At 41.8% G+C, this 18,332-nt stretch overlaps 1 protein-coding gene across 1 annotated transcript; it reads right to left on the bottom strand.

The window, feature by feature from the left end:
* Positions 1-1,622: 1,622 nt before the first annotated feature.
* On the bottom strand, positions 1,623-16,341 carry psmd9 (proteasome 26S subunit, non-ATPase 9). The gene is made up of 6 exons (XM_085961644.1): positions 16,135-16,341; positions 13,537-13,639; positions 12,628-12,821; positions 8,184-8,285; positions 4,202-4,290; positions 1,623-2,545 (listed from the first exon to the last, which is right to left on the bottom strand). Exons 1-6 carry the CDS (start codon positions 16,252-16,254, stop codon positions 2,518-2,520), a joined length of 636 nt encoding a protein of 211 aa, XP_085817770.1. The 5' UTR covers positions 16,255-16,341; the 3' UTR covers positions 1,623-2,517.
* Positions 16,342-18,332: the final 1,991 nt, after the last annotated feature.

Genomic DNA, 18,332 nt, shown 5'->3' with positions numbered 1-18,332 from the left:
AATAAAATTTGGTGGAAAATGTAAAATTAGTTACTGTTTGAAGTAATGCCACAACATTAAGGGATTGTTCTCCTTAAGGTTAAGGGGAGACCTAATAGAGGTATTCAAAATTTTATAGGGTTTTGATAGAGCAAGTAGGGAGAAACTGTTTCCTTTGGAAGGGGATAGGTAACCAGAGGTCATGGATTTAAAATAATTGGTAAAAGAACTAGAGGGGAAATGAGGAGAATTTTTTTCTCAGAGGGTTAAGATCTGGAATGCACTACTTGAAAGGTTGGTGGAAGCAGATTCCATAAGAACTTTCAAAAGGCAGTGTATTTGAAGAGGACTAATTTTCAGGGTTATGGGGAAAAGCTGGGGTGTGGGACTAAATTTGGTAATACTTTCAAAGAGCTGGCACAGGCACAATGGGCCGAATGGCCTCCTTTTGTGCTGTAAGATTCTATAAGACATGTGGTAATTCTGAGCAACTCCAATTTTGAAATGGAGACACTTAAATTAGGCTAAAATGGGTGGAATGGGCAGCCACATGGCAGATGAAATTCAACGTAGAAAAGTGAGGTGATACATTTTGGTGGGAAGAGGAGAGACTATACATACTAAATGGTACAATTTTAACAGGGGTGCAAGAACAAAGATTGTGCACAAATCTTTGAAGGTGGCAGGACAGGTTAAAAAAGCAGTTAATAAAGCATAGGGGATCTATTTATAAATAGAGGCAGAGTACAAAAGTCAGGAAGTTATACTAAACCTATATAAAACACTAGTTCGGCTCCAGCTGGAGAATTGTGTCCAATTCTGGGCACCACACTTTAGGTAGGACATGAAGGCTTGGGAGAGGGTACAGAAGAGATTTACTAGAATGGTTCCAGGGATGAGGGACTTCAGTTACGTGGATAGACTGGAGAAGCTAGGGTCGTTCTCCTTAGAGCAGAGAAGGCTAAGAGATTTGATAGAGGTGTTTAAAATCATGAAGGGTTTAGATAGAGTAAATAAAGAGAAACTGTTTCCAGTGGCTGAAGGGTCGATAACCAGAGGGCACAGATTTAAGGTGATTGGCAAAAGAACTAGAGGCGACATGAGGAAAACTTTTTTTACGCAAGGAGTGGTTAGGATTTGGAATGCACTGCCTGATAGGGTGGTGGATACAGATTCAATAGTAGCCTTCAAAAGGGAATTGGATAAATACTTGAAGGAGAAAAAATTGCAGGGATATGGGGAAAGAGCGGGGAAGTGGGACTAACTAGATTGCTCTTTGAAAGAGCCGGCACAGAATCAATGGGCTGAATGGCCTCCTTCTGTGCTGTACTGTTCTATGATTCACAGAGGTAGCATTTTGTAAATAAACAGCAAATGCTCAAATTATGTTTTGCTTTCTCAAGCATTAGTTTGATGGATTTATTCCGTAGAAGACCTGTTAAACCCAGATTAGATGTTTAATGGTTCACGGCGATGGTGCAGTAGGTTAACTACAGTTTTGGGAGCTGGATTTGAATCTGGCCCAAATGGATGCAACACAAAAGTCCTTCCCTACCCCACCACAACTATCAATAATTGTAAAAACTTGAAAACACTATTTTTTCCTTTAAGGGAAAGAAATGATCAGCACATAACCTGTCAGATGATTTGGCGATCAGCAGCATCATCTTTAATTCTATCAAATATGTGATTTCTGTACACTTCAAAACAAAACAATTATGGCAGACACTACCATATTTCTCACGCATGGAATTTCAATTTTTATTCATAAGCTGCTCCTATATTTACATGAAATACAAATGAATATTCAGCATTTTGAAAGTGTAAAGATCCCCCCAAAAATTAACCAGTTTCAATAAACTGGTCACTTCAAACAATTGTGATGCTTAACACATTTTGAAGTCCAATAACTACGTATTTCCATTTTTCTTTCTTTTAAAAACACAGCATTTTATTTTTGAAGATCAAAGTGTTTGATAAGTATACTGAAAACACTCAACTATGCACTTGACCAATTCCCGAAGCAGGTATTACACCAACAACACTAATAAACTGTCAAAATGCTTTAACTCTGAAGTCCATAATGGCCGGAATTTGAAATCCACCCTTGACTGAGATCAGAAATTTACTACTCGTTATGTGGGGTGGGGAAAGAGTGGAAATAAACAACAAGAGAATTCAATTCAACCTTTCACCCATTCTTTTATCAGCTAATATAGTGAAGTGAGGTAACAGCTGTGAAAACTTAGTCTCAATGCCCTCTCGGTTGAAGAATGACACGGTGACAGAAAACTACGAAAGGGTTTAAAATTAAATCTGAAAAGAAAAGTAACAATGTACAGAAAAAACTTTGTACAGAATCTAAAAAATCCCAGAATCAAATAAAAATAGTCTGCTTTAAATTCAAATTAGATGTATTCAAAACCTACGACTGAAATAGTTAATGTTCCTATGTCCAGATTTGCTCTTATTTTCACATTACTGTACTGCAAGCATTTTGCAGTAGGTGAAGATTTTCTCAAGCTGAATCAATGATGTTTAGTTCTGTAAAGGTACAATATTGCATCTGGAAAAAGAGAAATCAATTATGTGAATTATTGTCTGCTCCAATATTAAATGCTCTTCTGTAACAGATCTTGCATTAAATATTACACTACCAAATATTTTGGAAGCAAAGTATATCAAAACATTTGAAAATTTGTCTAGTGATTTCAGACATGCAAATACTATGTGCTACTGAGGGGTTGAAGACACAGTAACCAGCTTGGAGTGTGCTGCCAACCCAAAAAACCCAACTCACCCAGCAGCCATGAGGGAACACCAGCGGCAGGAGGCCGCAGCCAGCGACCCTTGGAGACAGTCCCTGGCAATCGGGGCAGGGGGGGAGGTCACTGATCTGGGCTGTGGAGGTCAGCAAACGGGTGGGGAGAAGAAAAAGAGAGGCCACAATCGGGGCGGGGAGGGAAAGAGGGGCCATGATCAACATGGGGGAGGCTGAAGGCTTCCTGGAGAGGCCGGGGGAGCACTCCTGTTCCTCCTGGTCCACAAGAAGTGCTGAAGGCGGCATTTGTGGAGCCGGTAGCCCCCCGCCTCCCTCTCACAATGGTTTTTCAGACCCCTGGGAAACCTGCACAGCAGCAGTGAATTTTAAATCGGGCTCCCAATTGCACTAAAGAGTCCGATTTAATTATGTTAATTAAGTGTCCCACCGTCAGGCGCCCCAATATCCACCATTGTAAAAAAAAAGGCGGCAGGTGCGTTGGGGGGGTGTTCTCCATATTTAACTCATTTACCCCCCCCCCCCCCAATCATGGGGTGGTTAATATGCTATTGTATAGTTAGGTATTGGGCAGTACGGACACATCAAGATACTCAGATAGGACTGACTAGCACCACTGTACCCAAGAAACCATCATAGCTTGTAACACAGAATGTTTGTAATTGAAAAAAGAAGTAATTGTGCTTTGAAAGTTATCAATGAATCGTTAAATATTTAAAAGAAAAAATATACTTCAGAGTTGGTCAACTCCTACTACTACAGATTTCAGATACTTATTTGATAACATTGCTGCTTTTATAAAAAACTCAAACTGAATTGATGGATTACTTAAGAATTTAGCTTTTTATTACTTCTAAACAAATCTTCTAATTATCTCAATCTTAGAAAAAGGTAATATTTTTTTTTAAAAGCCATCAAGCTCTACAAAAAGACCAAAATGTCTTTATGAACATATTAGATAGTATATTAAACAAACACACAGATAACCAATTTGTCTTAAAAGATAGGAATAAGTATGAACAGTTGCCCTTTCCTGATAAGAGTTTTTGAAGGTTCTGATTTAAGAGGGATTATCAACATGCATCCAATTTTCTTTCATGATTCAGTGATGCTGAAAGCGGTCACTACATTACAAAAACACCGTCATCTCCATGTGATGGCACTACAAGAAAGCACAAATGTTCTGGGTTTTCTCCCTCTTTAGCAATAAAACTGCCTCTTTAACATCACAGATTTAGAACAGGAAACAGCTCTTTTTACCAAAGGTGACAAGATGTTCTCCAGTGAGGTTAAGAGGCAGTTAGCTTATATATATTTTTTAATATGTCGAATTAATGTATTGTTAAATATATATAGGGGTAATCCTCACCAGGATTAAATCAATGATTTGTGCCCTGTTCACTGAAAGTTTCTACTCAATTATCTTAATGCAATGAAACATACCCCAACAATCCTCTTCCACTCCATCGCTGAGGTGTGAGACCAATGTGAACATTCTGTCCATTTCGAATAATTGTTATGCTTAGAGGTTTCTGTAAGGAAATATATTACTACAGTAAGCCAAAAGAGGTAAAGCAGCTTATATTCCCCATCAGTGTGATAACATATTCACCTGGTAAACCTAGAGTCTGATATTGCATTTTCCATCTTATAAATGTGAAATCAGTGCAATGTGCGAAGTTAATTATTTTCATACTTTAACATGAAGAAATTAGTAATTTTTGGCCTTCAAGGGAATAAATATCGCACTACCTTAATATCTCTCAAAAAAATCAGTCACTTTTATTTGACAAAATTTAATGTTTTGCAAAAATCAAAATAGCTTTGAAACTAGGAATAGAGAAAATGACTTGCATTTATATAGTGCTTTATTGCATCTTCCAGAAATATTTCAAAGCATTTCACATATGATGAATTACTTTGAAATGCACTGATTATTATGTAAGCATACACTGCAACCATTTTGTAAACAGCAAGATCCCACACATGGCAGTAACTTAAATCTGGCGTTGGCTGAGGGAGGAATGCTGGCCAGGACACTGTGACACCCTGCTCTTTTTCGAAGTGGCAAATAGGACCTCAGTTTATTGCCTATCATAAAATCAGCACCTCCAACAATGCAGTGCATTCACAGTGCTGTGCTGGAGTGTCATCTTAACTCAGCAATGTCAAACCTATACCACTGGCAATTTGTCCATGAAGCCCAGGTAACTTTGCATTTCTCACCTCTGAATCAGAAGGTTGTAGGTTCAAGCCTCACTCTAGCAACTTGAGCGCATAATCTCGGCTGACATTTCATGTGGAGTGAGGGAGTGATGCACTGTCAGAGGTGCTGTCTTTTGGATGAGATGTTAAACCAAGGTTTCGTCTGCCTGTGCAGGTGGACGTAAAAGATGCCATAACAATATTCAAATAAAGAGCAAGGGGTTCTCCCGGTGTCCAGCCAACATTTATTCCTCCACCAACACTACTAAAATAGATTAACATTTATCTCCTTGCTGTTTGTGGGATATTGATGTGTGCAAATTGGCTGATGCATTTTCCTATCCATCAACAAAAGTACTTAATTGGCTGTCAAGCACTTCAGAACGTCCTGAGGCTCTGCTGTATAAATACAAATTCTCTCTTTCCTTTTGCATTTATATTTATTACTCACTAGTTTGTCCCATTTGAATTTTATGGACCTGGGGGGTTACAATCCTCGTTGCAAAAAAGATTTCCTGCTCTCTATCCTAACTCTCTGTGTTTAATCATATCTATGTGTCCTCATTCTAGACCTTTCAATCACCGGAAGTAGTCTCTATCTACTCTGTCTCATCCTTTCATAATTTTAAACACCTTGGTCTGCAACCAAGTTTCTCTTTGACAAGTTCTTAGCATGGTGACTAAATCAGCATACCAAGGTCCATTAGTGTCCGCAATTTAAGATATATGTAAATTAATGTAACACAAAATTAAACTTTACAGGTGATCGAAAGGCTCCATGAAGACAAAAAGCTTGGATACTCCTGGCCCAGTTTAGGTAGTCAGGTTCTGGGATGGATTTGAACCCAGAGTCTGATTTAGAGGAGAGAATACTACCAATTGAGCTAAACTGATATCATAAAGTGGACAGTAAAATCAACAGTGCTCAAAAATAATAACCGTTTCTATCCTCGTCCATTTCCCCTGTTCTGAATGGTAGAGACAGTTTTGGAAATGAAAAAAATTAATCTAAATGTGATAAGTGTGCAACAATGCACAGGTGCCACTGTGCATTGAAAAATCTGTGTGTTCAATTTATTCTTATGCTTTGCTCTATTTACTATTACTTTTGCTCTTGCTTCTGTAAATTAACTTTTTCAGATCACTTTTGAAAATAGTAATAGATTTCTTGCCAGTACTTTTAGATCTGATGCAACAGAATGGTGACAGAATTTATTGCTGAGAAAATATATAGGAATAAAAGTGTAAGATCTCTAGTAAATTTATCTACTGCTTCTGCTTCCAAGTGGCACTCAGTAGGGGCATAGAATTACATAGAAATTACAAAAGGGAAGCGGGCTGTTCGGCACAACCATACGAGCAATAGCGCTAACCCCATGTGTCCACCCGGTTCCCATATCCCTTTACTTCAATCACCTATCTAACCTAATCTTAAATGTTGACATGGTCTTTGCTTCAATCACCAACTCCACTGCACAGCCTCACAATCCTCGTTGCAAAAAAGATTTCCTGCTCTCTATCCTAACTCTCTTGTGTTTAATCATATCTATGTGTCCTCATTCTAGACCTTTCAATCACCGGAAGTAGTCTCTCTCTACTCTGTCTCATCCTTTCATAATTTTAAACACCTTGGTCTGCAACCAAGTTTCTCTTTGACAAGTTTCTAATCTTGCCCGGCTATTTGGAGGGTGGGGGTGAGGGTCGGGGGCAGAAAGAGGAGCAGCAGATGCCAAAATGAGCACCTTGCATTAGCGCAGGATACGAGAGAATTAGAGATCAAATCAATATATACTGAAAGCACTTTCTAGCAGCAGGCTACAGAGAGGTGCTGGCGGAAGATAGAAAGCAGGTCACGTGCCTGTCCCCTTCCTGCAACCTAGGTAATGATGCAGGCTCAGCCAGAAGTTGAGAGAAAATAATTTTCAAAAGGATTATACTTGGAATAATTTTGTGACAGGCCAGATTTACATAATCTTTGAAAAAATATAACTAAGGACACTAAAGGTATAACAGCCATGCTGCAATCAGAAGCTTCTTATTAAACCTGAATCAGGTCCTGCTCTTGTCTGTCTAAATTGATCACTATTCCAGAATCATTCTGGAATGCAAAGATAAACCCCAGCTTCTGGTCTATACTGCTAACCGTCTTCTTAAACCCCTCTCCCCTGTCTACTCTACCCTCACCTCCGACAACAAATGTGAGGAGCTCATGAACTTCTTTGTCTCTAAGACTGAGACCATCCGTTCAGCTGCCTCTGCCACTTCCCTTCCTTCTCCTAGCCCACCGGGCCAAACTTCCTCTGAGGTTCCCTCCTGCCCTAGCCCTGAACTCACATCTTTCTCCAGTTTCTCTCCGATCTCCCCTCATGACCTCTCTGCGCTCATCTTGTCCATGAGACCCACTTCCTGCTCCCTTGACCCTTTTCCCACCAAACTGCTGACCACCCAACTACCTTTTCTGGCTCCCATGTTAGCTGACATTGTTAATGGTTCTCTCTCCTCAGGTACTGTCCCCCTCTACCTCAAATCTGCCGTCATCACTCCTCTCCTCAAAAAACCAACCCTTGATCCCTCCGTCCTTGCAAACTACCACCCCATCTCCAACCTCCCTTTCCTCTCCAAAGTCCTTGAATGTGTTGTCGCCTCCCAAATCCGTGCCCAACTTTCCCGCAACTCCATGTATGAATCCCTCCAATCAGTTTTCCGCCCCTGCTACAGTACCGAAACGGCTCTCATCAAAGTCACAAATGACATCCCTTGTGACTGTGACAAAGGTAAACTACCCCTCCTCGAAATTCTTGACTTGTCTGCAGCCTTTGACACGGATGACCACGCCATCCTTCTCCAACGCCCCTCCACTGTCGTCCAGCTGGCCTGGTTCCATTTTTATCCATCTAATCGTAGCCAGAGAATCACCTGCAATGGCTTCTCTTCCCGCTCCCGCATCGTTACTTCTGGTGTCCCCCAAGGATCAATCCTTGGCCCCCTTCTATTTCTCATTTACATGCTGCCCCTTGGTGACATAAATTGAAAACACAGCATCAGTTTCCACATGTACACTGACGACACCAAGCTCTACCTCACCACTTCTCTCGAACCCTCCACTGTCTCTAAACTGTCAGATTGCTTGTCTGACATCCAGTTTTTAATTTTTTCAGAATACAATCAAATGTGATGAAAGAAGCAAAGTGTTTTCCACCAGTATGATACAGGCACTCACCCCTTCACTATGCTGGACCACCATGGCAATATTTTGCAAGTTTTGGAAGTTCTGTGTATTTACAGAGCCAAATTCGATAATTTCATCACCAACCTGCAAACCCTAGAAGACAAGAGAAAGAGACTGCATGTATAAAATTGCCTTCTACTCCAAACACCATTGTAACTTATTTTCCAATTACAGGAAACTCTTTTTTATCCGGCACCGACGGGACCGGCGTGGTGCCAGTTTATCAAAAAGTCCGGATTACAGAGAGGTATACTTACCAAGCTATGAGAACCCCGTACACGGCCACAGGTGCAGGAGTCCCGGTTACACGGCCACAGATCCAGGAACCCCGGTTACACGGCCACTAATATATAGTAAAACTTACCTGAACCTACTCCTGAATTTTGCCGGTTAAGAGAGATTTCCAGATAAAAATAAAAAAATAAAAAAGACTGCTGGTAAAAAGAGTGTTTCCTGGTAGTATTTGTTCCCTAAACAAAATATTTGTGTAGTGATGTACTTGGAAATGGAGTTTAACTCTGTGGCCCTCAACCTCATTCACCACCACACATCTACTTCAATATAACAAATGTAAGAAGTCACACAACACCAGGTTATAGTCCAACAGCTTTATTTGCAATCACAAGCTTTCGGAGCGCTGCTCCTTCGTCAGGTGAAGTGGAGAAATGCATAAAGACACAGCTTATATAGTCAGAGAATAATGTCAGATGTTTACAGGTAATCTTTCTAACTGCCATTTATCACACCTCGGCAGAGAGATAATCACAGCAATCAAAGGTGTGAATGGTGTCCAAACAGGTCAGTCAGGAAAACATTACATCAAAGAATGAAGAGATAACTGCTGTGGTGTAAAACCTATTTTCTGTTCCAGTCACACAAGGCACTGGATAACTGAACCATAGGATCTAGCCAGGGTAAAATGGAACCAAAGACTGACAGGAAAAACTGTAATGGAACAATGGGTGATCTTTAAAGAGGAGATGTTCCAAGTACAGGCTAGGTAAATTCCAACAAGAGGGAAGGGTAAGGGAACCAAAGCAAGGGCTCCTCGGATGACGAGGGAGATAGAGAAGTTGATGAAACAAAAAAAAGAGGGTGTATGATGCATGTCAGGTGAATTCTTCAAGGGAGAACCAGACCAAATACAATAGGTTGAGAGGGGATGTGAAGATGAAAATAAGATTGACAAAGAGAGAATGAGAGTAGAATGGCGGTTAACATAAAAGGGAACTCAAAAATCTTACTACCCACTTACTGTTTACATGCCGGTAGAAGAGGCGGGGTGGGGCATATTAGGGACAAAGAAGGTGATATATGCTTAGAGGCACAGGGCAAGGCCAGAATACTCAATGAGTACTTTGTATTGGTGTTTACTAAGGAGGTGGATGCTGACAAAATATCGGCAGAAGTGGAAAAGGTATAAGCAATGGAAGGAGTGAAAATTGATAAACAGGATGTACTAGAAAGGCTGGGTATGCTTAGAGTGGATAAGTCGCCTGGTCCAGCTGGCTTGCATCCCAGGTTGCTAAGGGAATTGGGGGAGGAGATAGCAGAAGGGATTGCCATAATTTTCCAATCTTCCCTAGATGCGGGGGAGGTGCCCGAGGATTGGAAAGTGGCAAATGTGACACCATTGTTCAAGAAAGGGTGTAAGGACAATCCTAGTTAAACTGACTGGCCTGAGTTACATCAGTGGTGGGTAAAGTTTTAGAAACAATAATCAAGGAAAAATTAACAGGTACTTGGAGAGGTTTAAGCTAATTAAGGAGAGCCAACACAGATTTGTAAAAGGCAGATCGTGTTTGACTAATCTAATTGAATGTTTTGATGAAGTAACAGGGAGGATTGATGAAGGGAATGCAATGGATGTTGTCTACATGGATTTTAGGAAGGCATTTGACAAAAGTACCACATAGAAGGCTGCTTAACAAAATTGAGGCTCATGGAATAGTTGGGTCAGTGGCAGCTTGGATAAGCAATTGGCTTAAGGACAGAACACAGCGAGTTGTGGTAAATGGCTGTTTTTCAGACTGGAGGATGGTAGACAGTTATGTTCCCCAAGGGTCAGTGCTGGGGCCACTGCTTTTTTGATATATATAAATGACCTGGATATTGGAATACAGAGTAGAATTTCTAAATTTGCCAATGACACCAAACTTGGGGGTGTGGCAAACAGTGAGGATGATACCAATCGACTGCAGCAGGACATCGAAAGGCTAGCAGAATGGGCAGACAAGTGGCAGATGGAATTTAATACAGAGAAGTGCGAGGTGATGCATTTTGGCATTACAAACAGGAAGAGGCAATATACACTTAATGGCACAGTTTTACAGAGTGTGCAGGGACAGAGGGACCTGGGAGTTAATGTGCACAGGTCCCTGAAGGTGGCAGGACATATTGAGAGAGTGGTTAGCAAAGCATATGGGATCTTGGGCTTCATAAATAGAGGTATTGAGTACAAAAGTAGGGAAGTTATGCTGAACCTTTATAAAGCGCTTGTTAGGCCACAACTGGAGTATTGCATCCAGTTCTGGTCACCACACTTTAAGAAGAAAGTGAAGGCACTTGAGAGGGTGCAGAGGGGATTTACCAGAATGGTTCCAGGGATGGGGGATCTTAGCTTTGACGACAAGTTGGAGAAGTTGGATTTGTTTTCATTAGAACAAAGGAGGTTGAGGGGTGATTTGATAGAGGTGTACAAGATTATGACGGGTTTGGATAGGCTAGATGAGGAAAGGCTGTTCCCACTAATTGATGGTACAAGGACTAGGGGAATGCAGATTTAAGGTTTTGGGCAAGAGATACAGGGGGTTGTGAGGAAAAACTTTTTTATGCAGCGAATGGCGAGGACCTGGAACTCGCTGCCGACGGAAGTGGTGGAAGCGGGGACACACAATGTTTTCAAGGGGAGACTGAATAGGCACTTGAGGGAAATAAATTTGCAGGGCTACGGGAATAGAGCGGGGGAATGGGACTGACTGGATCGCTCCACAGGGAGCCAGCACGGACTCGATGGGCCGAATGGCCTCTTTCTGTGCCGTTATGACTCTATATGGTATACTACCATTTAATTTCCTTCCAATCTCTAATCTCCCTTTCTTCTCCAAAGATCTTAAATCTGTTGTCACCTCCCAAATCTGTATCATTTTCCCCAACTCCATATCTGAATCTCTCCAATCATGTTTCCGCCCAACACGCCACTGAAACAGCCCTAATTAAAGTCACAAATGACATCCTCGGTGGCTCTAGTGCATTATTTCTTCTCATCCTCGCTACAACCACACCATCTTACTCCAACACCTCTCTTCCATTGTCCAGCTCAGTTAAATTGCCTTTAATTGGTTCCACTCTTACCTTTCCAATCATAGTCAGAGCGTCTCCAGCAATGGCTTTTCTTCCTGCCCAGCATCATTACTTCTGGCGTTCCCCAAGGATTTATCCTTGGCCCCTGCTATTTCTCATCTTATATGTTCCCCCTTGACAACATCATCTGAAGACATAGGGTCAGCTTCCACATGTACGTTGGTGACATCCAGGTCTAATCTCTCCACCACCTCTTTCAACCCTTCCACTGCCTCCATGCTGTCAGATTGCTTTTCCAACATCCAGTCTTGAATGAGCCGCAATTTCCACCACTGGCAACATTAGCAGACCGAAGTCATTGTCTACAGCTCCAATCACAAGCTCTGTTCCTTTACCACCAATTCCATCCCCTTCCCCAGCCACTATCTCAGGTTGAACCAGACAACTCACAGGTTTGGCATCCTACTCAACTTCAAGCTGAGCTTCTGACCCTATATCCTCTCCATCACCAAGATCGCCTACTTCCACCTCTGTAATATCACCCATCACCGCTCCACCTTAACCAATCTGCTGCTGAATCTCTCATCCATGCCTTTGTCATCTCCAGATTTCACTATTCCAATGCTCTTCTGGCCAGCCTCCCATCCTCCACACTGTAAACTTCAACTCATGCAAAATTCTGCTGCCTGTATTCTATCCCGCACCAGTCCCGCTATACTGGCTCCCAGTCCCTCAATACCTGCAATTTAAAATCCTGTTTTGGCCTTAAACCTCCTTAAGGACCCAAGGACAACTTGATTATGAATGGTCTGTTTATGGCTCCTAGAACAGCCCTGCACATAATTATAAGAAAGCACTCTAATCTTAGTGCAAAATACAGATTGTCTCAACTGAAATGATGGGATATCATTGTATGAAAGCTGCACAAAGAATACTATGCAGTGCTTAATGGAAAACAAATATGCCAGTAACTTCTTTAAACATTTCAGATATAATAAGCAACATTATTTGACATTTGTTTGCCATTATGAAAAAGTTCCTTGTGGAAAATAATTTAGTTTAAGATATTGGATTTATTATACTGTACATTTTAAAACTAATCTTGGGTACGTGAAGCTTTTTCTATACTTACTGCAATACTGGCAGGTGAGCCTGGACTAACGGCATCTATTTTGGCAAAAGCAGGTCGTATACTATTCTCCTGTTCCATTGCTTCTTGATGTACTTCTGTATCATCCAGTCTATGCTTTTCCCTGTCATGTGCATGCAGCTGGTGTAGTCCTTCCTCAATCTGTTTCATCAAGGCTTTATGATCATTTTGTAGACCTTATAAACAGAAAACATCCACAACATATTTACATAAGACTAGAGAAATGTTTGGGCACAGCAATACCTGCCATACCTGCCCTGAGTGCCAGAGTTGTAGGCTTGCCTGCTATTTCCGGTGTACCATCAATGGGAGGCAAAAAAAGATAGGGACCAGGAACTTCGACACAAGGTGCGACGATCAGCTACAGATTCCTCTTTGATGCTCAGGCAGTTTCAAAAATGTTCCACTGTTAAACAGTTATCCCTCACATTGATAAACACAAAAATATGCCAAAATATACATTTTAAAATTCTTTAATTTTAGCCCCTTTCGCTGCCTACTAAACCTCCTCTCTTGCAAAGAGACAGAGATGACCATGGCTTTTTCACAGGTGCTATCAATTCATTGCGTATTATCTTCCGAGAGAAAAAATACTTTGTGGGAAGGACAGGTCATTTCATTTTTACCCAAGACAAAGCACTCAACCATCTTAAGGGACTCATTTACAAGCCCCAGTCAAGAACCAACAAAACTCACCTACATCAGGTAGACAAATGTAAATGACAACCATAGTTATAATTTGAATGTGAAGAACCTAATAGTCTACTCATAGAATTATCAGGCTTCAGATACTTCTTTTTTGTACAGCACTTAAAACTGTTAACATTCATTGATAGCTAAAAGCAACATAACTACATCACAAGATTTTTCAAATATATCAACAATACTTACAAATGATATTATGTCGGGCTGTTCGAACTTCATAAACATTAATATCTGTTCGTGGATATCCTTCAATATCAACTAAAGGTTCATCCATTCCAGCTTTGTTTTGCTGAAAGTCACAGGTTCAACAGTTACTATTAGTGTTAAATGCAAATGAAACATTTGAAAACCATATCTTTTGGCTGGTTTTGTTCCTTTTCCATGCCTACATGTGTCATTTATTATCGGATTTAAAGGTGATTGGCAAAAGAACCAGAGGCAATATAAGGACATTTTTTCCCCCACAGCGAGTTGTTGTGATCTGGAATCCAGTGCCTGAAAGGATGGTGGATGCAGATTCAAAAGTAACAGTCAAGTGATTTGGATATATATTTGAAGAGAAAAAATCTACAGGGCTATGGGGAAAGAGCAGGGGAGTGAGACTAATTGGATAGCTCTATCAAAGAGCCGGCACAGGCATGATGAGCCGAATGGCCTCCTTCTGTGCTGTATCATTCTATGATTGTATGATTTAATTCTAATATATCCCAGTGCAAGATACTCATGAAACAGACCGTCATGGCTTTATCAATATTTATTCATCATCATTAAGCACTTTGTGCCACTGAATAAAATAGATAATTCAATGATCTGAACAACAAATGTCACATCAATGTACTGCTACACTATAAAATGCAACCCTATGTATTTAAATCGCGTGCCTGGATCAGGAATTTACATAGTGGAAGTAAATTAGCAAGTTTGGTAGTTTGGAAATTGGATGCATTCTGTTTGTCCATGTTTGATTATGTAGTCACACTAGATAAATGTAAGCACTGCATTCTAATGCATCAAAAACACATCCTATTTACAGAGTTTGACAGGCTTCATAACCTCTTAGTCTGGGTCTGGAACTTAAATGTCCACTTGTTCATCTAATTATGGTTTGTACAGCGAGGGGCTGGAAAGCTTTCTGCCCTGTCAGCCAGTGGCTCAGTTGGTAGCACTCTCACCTGAGTCAGAAGGTTGTGGGTTCAAGTCCGACTCCAGAAACTTGAGCACAAAAATCTAGGCTGGCACTCCATTGCGGTACTGAGGGAGTGCTGCACTGTCAGAGGTGCCATCTTTCGGATGAGATGTTAAACCAAGATCCCGTCTACTCTCAAGTGGACGCAAAAGATCCCATGGCACTATTTCGAAGAAGAGTAGGGGAGTTATCCCCGGTGCCCTGGTCAATATTTATGCCTCAGTCAACATCACTTAAACAGATTATCTGGTCATCATCACATTACTGTTTGTGGGAGCTTGCTGTGCGCAAATTGGCAGCCACGTTTCCTACATTACAACAGTGACTACACTTCAAAAAGTACTTCATTGGCTGTAAAGCGCTTTGGGACGTCCGGTGGTCGTGAAAGGTGCTATATAAATGTAAGTCTTTCTTTAAATCTTCATTTCAGAATGGGAACTGCGTCTCAATATGTAAATAAGGAACTTAATTTTTCAAAACTCTATAAAAAGGTCTATTAAGAAATGTCATTGAGACAGATGCTAATCGTTCACTTTTGGAGAGGACAATCATATTTCCAAACCCCATTCGTGCTGCTGCGAAAATAGAGGATTGTGGGACCACTTAAATAGCCAGTAGTTCACTCGCTTGCACGTTGTTGCCGTTTTGTTTTTACTTCTAACCAGACTGTGTGCGAGAGAAAATGACAGCCTCACATGCCCCTCCTCGCACAGCAACCATCCGCATAAGAGCACGGAACCAGCTAGATAACAAAATAATAAATACAAGCTAACTAGACACATTTAAACATAAACTGAAGAATTTGAATTAGTAATTTTACTGTTGCGCTCGCCCAGTGACCTCAACCCTTACAAAGTTGGCCGAGTACATCTAGACTGCATATGCCGACTCAACAGAGCTATTTATTTCAGGCATGCCCTGTGATCCCGTGGCACCTGCATTGTGCTGGAAAGTACCATGGCTCTGTGCCTGAGAGTTGACACAGCGTTGCCCTGACGCTGTGCAAATGAGTGAAAGGCAGCACTATCATGGGAAGATGTCAGATATTTGTTTTCCCCCTACACGGGGACACAGTCACACGACGCACACACCCTTGTCCGCCCACAGGAAGGGTGCAAGCCCATCCTGTGCTCTCTCACAAAAGGCAAGGGGGCGGAGATGGATGGTGGCCCAGCTAGAAGCAAAAACAAATCAGGAAACTTGAAAGAGAATGAGCCACTGAGGATTTATAGTCCCTAAATCATCTGGTTTCCAAACTCCTCTATGAACATGGGTCGGAAAAGAACATGTCCTCCCCCAAAAGCAGAGGATTGGCACGACTAAACAAACCCTGAAATCCAATGTAATAAAAGAAGCATTTAACTTCAGTTGCATTGAATCAGTGGCCTTAGTGAGGGCTGTTCTTCAGTTACAGGTTGTTGTTTTTTTGAGTTGTCAGCTTTCCGAGTTTGCTGGGTTGAAGCACACGAGAAGTGTGCATGTTTGAGTGCCAGACAAACAGTGCCCGTATACCACTGCTGACAACAGCCTCCAGCACTGGCGCTGCTCGCTCAATCCCCGTGGGCACTGTGCAACCGAGACATCCTTTAACCACTCACCGCCTCTAAAATGTCATAGTAAGCTTTGATCTGCGCCTCGATGGTATCTTTCTTTTTCACCATTTGCTGCATGTCGGCCACCATCACTGATGCGCTCGGCGACTCCTCGTCCGACATCATCCCGCTGACTGTGGACGGCTCTCGACAGCGGCCAAGCCGTTGCTGGTATCAGCGCGTCAAAACGCAACCGCATCGTTCAAAATACAAGTGGCCATAGGTGGATGGGATCTTGGCAGCCTCATTGATTGTGGCTATCTGTGCAAATCCGGGAAAGAGTCTGGCTCAATTGTATAATTTAAATATTACTCGTTATGTCCATTTTAACGAGTTGCAAATCAGCTTAACAAACTGAAAATGAGAAATCTGTAACAGTAGGACTTTACCACTGTGATCCTTTGATGTCAACTAAATACTCTTGCTTTTCACCTATTAGTTTAAACCCTCCCCTATAGCTCCAGTTTATTTCCACATGAAGATATTGGTCGCAGCTCTGTTCAGTTGTTAACGTCCCCATCGTTACACTTCACTGCTGCCCCAGAACGGATCCCAATGCCATAGGAAACTGAACCCTTCCCTCTCGAAGCACATTTACCTCCCTAATTTAACTGTTCCTGCACTGACGAGTTTGTGGCAGGTGTCAAATTGCACAGATGATCACCCGAGGTCCTGTTACTTAATCTTTGACCTAACTCTTGGAATAGGACCTGAATATATTGGTGGCTCCTACATGAACCATAACTTCTGGCCACTTTGGACCTAAGAAGGATAGAAAAGTACTTTCTAAATGATGAAAAGCTAGAAACAGTGGCAGTCCAAAGAGCCTTGGGGGTCCATGAACATAGATCATTAAAATATCATGAACAGGTACAGAGAATAATCAAAAAAACTAATGGTGCTGGCCTTTATATCTAGAGGACTAGAGTACAAGGGGGTAGAAGTTATGCTACAACTATACAGAGCCCTGATTAGACCACACCTGGAGTACTGTGAGCAGTTCTGGGCACCACACCTTAGGAAAGAGATATTGGCCTTGGAGGGTGTGCAGTGCAGATTTACCAGAATGATACCTAGACTTCAAGGGTTAAATTACAAGGAGAAATTACACAAACTAGGGTTGTATTCCCTTGGATTTAGAAGGTTAAGGGGTGATTTGATCGAAGTTTTCAAGATATTAAGAGGAACTGATGGGGCAGATAGAAAGAAACTATTTCCAATGGTCGGTGAGTCGAGTATTAGGAGGCGTAGTCTAAACATTAGAGCCAGGCCTTTCAGGAGTGAAATTAGGAAACACTTCTACACGCAAAGGGTGGTAGAAGTTTGAAACGCTCTTCCGCAAACGATAATTGATGACATGTCAATTGTTAATTTTAAATCGAGTGATAGATTTTTGTTAACCAACGGTATTAAGGGATATGGGGCAAAAGCAGGTATATGGAGTTAGGTAACAGATCAGCCATGATCTCATTGAATGCGGATCAGGCTCGAGGGGCCAAATGGTCTACTCCGGTTCCGATGTTCCTAGAAACATAGAAGATAGGAGCAGGAGTAGGCCATTCGGCCCTTTGAGCCTGCTCCGCCATTCAATGAGATCATGGCTGATCATCCAAATTCAGTACCCTGTCCCTGCCTTCTCCCCATATCCCTTGATCCCTTTAGCCTTAAGAAATATATCCAACTCTTTCTTGAATATATTTAATGAACTGGCCTCCACTGCCCTCTGTGGCAGAGAATTCCACAGGTTCACCACTCTCTGGGAGAAGAAATTCCTCCTCATTTCAGTCCTAAATGGCTTACCCCTTATCCTTAGACTATGACCCCTGGTTCTGGACTCCCCGGCCATCAGAAACATCCTTCCTGCATCTAGTCTGTCCAGGCCTGACAGAATTTTATAGGTTTCGATGAGATCCCCTCTCAATCTTCTAAACTCCAGTGAGTATAAGCCCAATCGACACAATCTCTCCTCATACGTCATTCCTGCCATCCCAGGTATCAGCCTGGTGAATCTTCGCTGCACTCCTTCCATGGCAAGAACGTCCTTCCTCAGGTAAGGCGACCAAAACTGCACACCATACTCCAGGTGTGGTCTCACCAAGGCCCTGTACAACTGTAGCAAGACATCCTTGTTCCTGTACTCGAACCCTCTTGCTACGAAGGCCAACATACCATTTGCCTGCTGCACCTGCATGCTTACCTTCAGC

Source organism: Somniosus microcephalus, chromosome 19, assembly GCF_052327205.1.
Source record: "Somniosus microcephalus isolate GS21.2 chromosome 19, FLI_Smic_1.0, whole genome shotgun sequence".
Classification (NCBI taxonomy): Eukaryota; Metazoa; Chordata; class Chondrichthyes; order Squaliformes; family Somniosidae; genus Somniosus; species Somniosus microcephalus.
This window is presented reverse-complemented; position numbering and strand designations above follow the sequence as displayed.

Coding starts and splice junctions, on each gene's coding strand:
- psmd9 (XM_085961644.1), bottom strand. CDS start 16,254: ATGATGTCGGACGAGGAGTCGCCGAGCGCATCAGTGATGGTGGCCGAC. Junction 8,286..12,627: donor GCTCACCTGCCAGTATTGCA/GTAAGTATAGAA, acceptor CTTGTCTTCTAG/GGTTTGCAGGTTGGTGATGA. Junction 4,291..8,183: donor TGGTCCAGCATAGTGAAGGG/GTGAGTGCCTGT, acceptor ATTTCCTTACAG/AAACCTCTAAGCATAACAAT.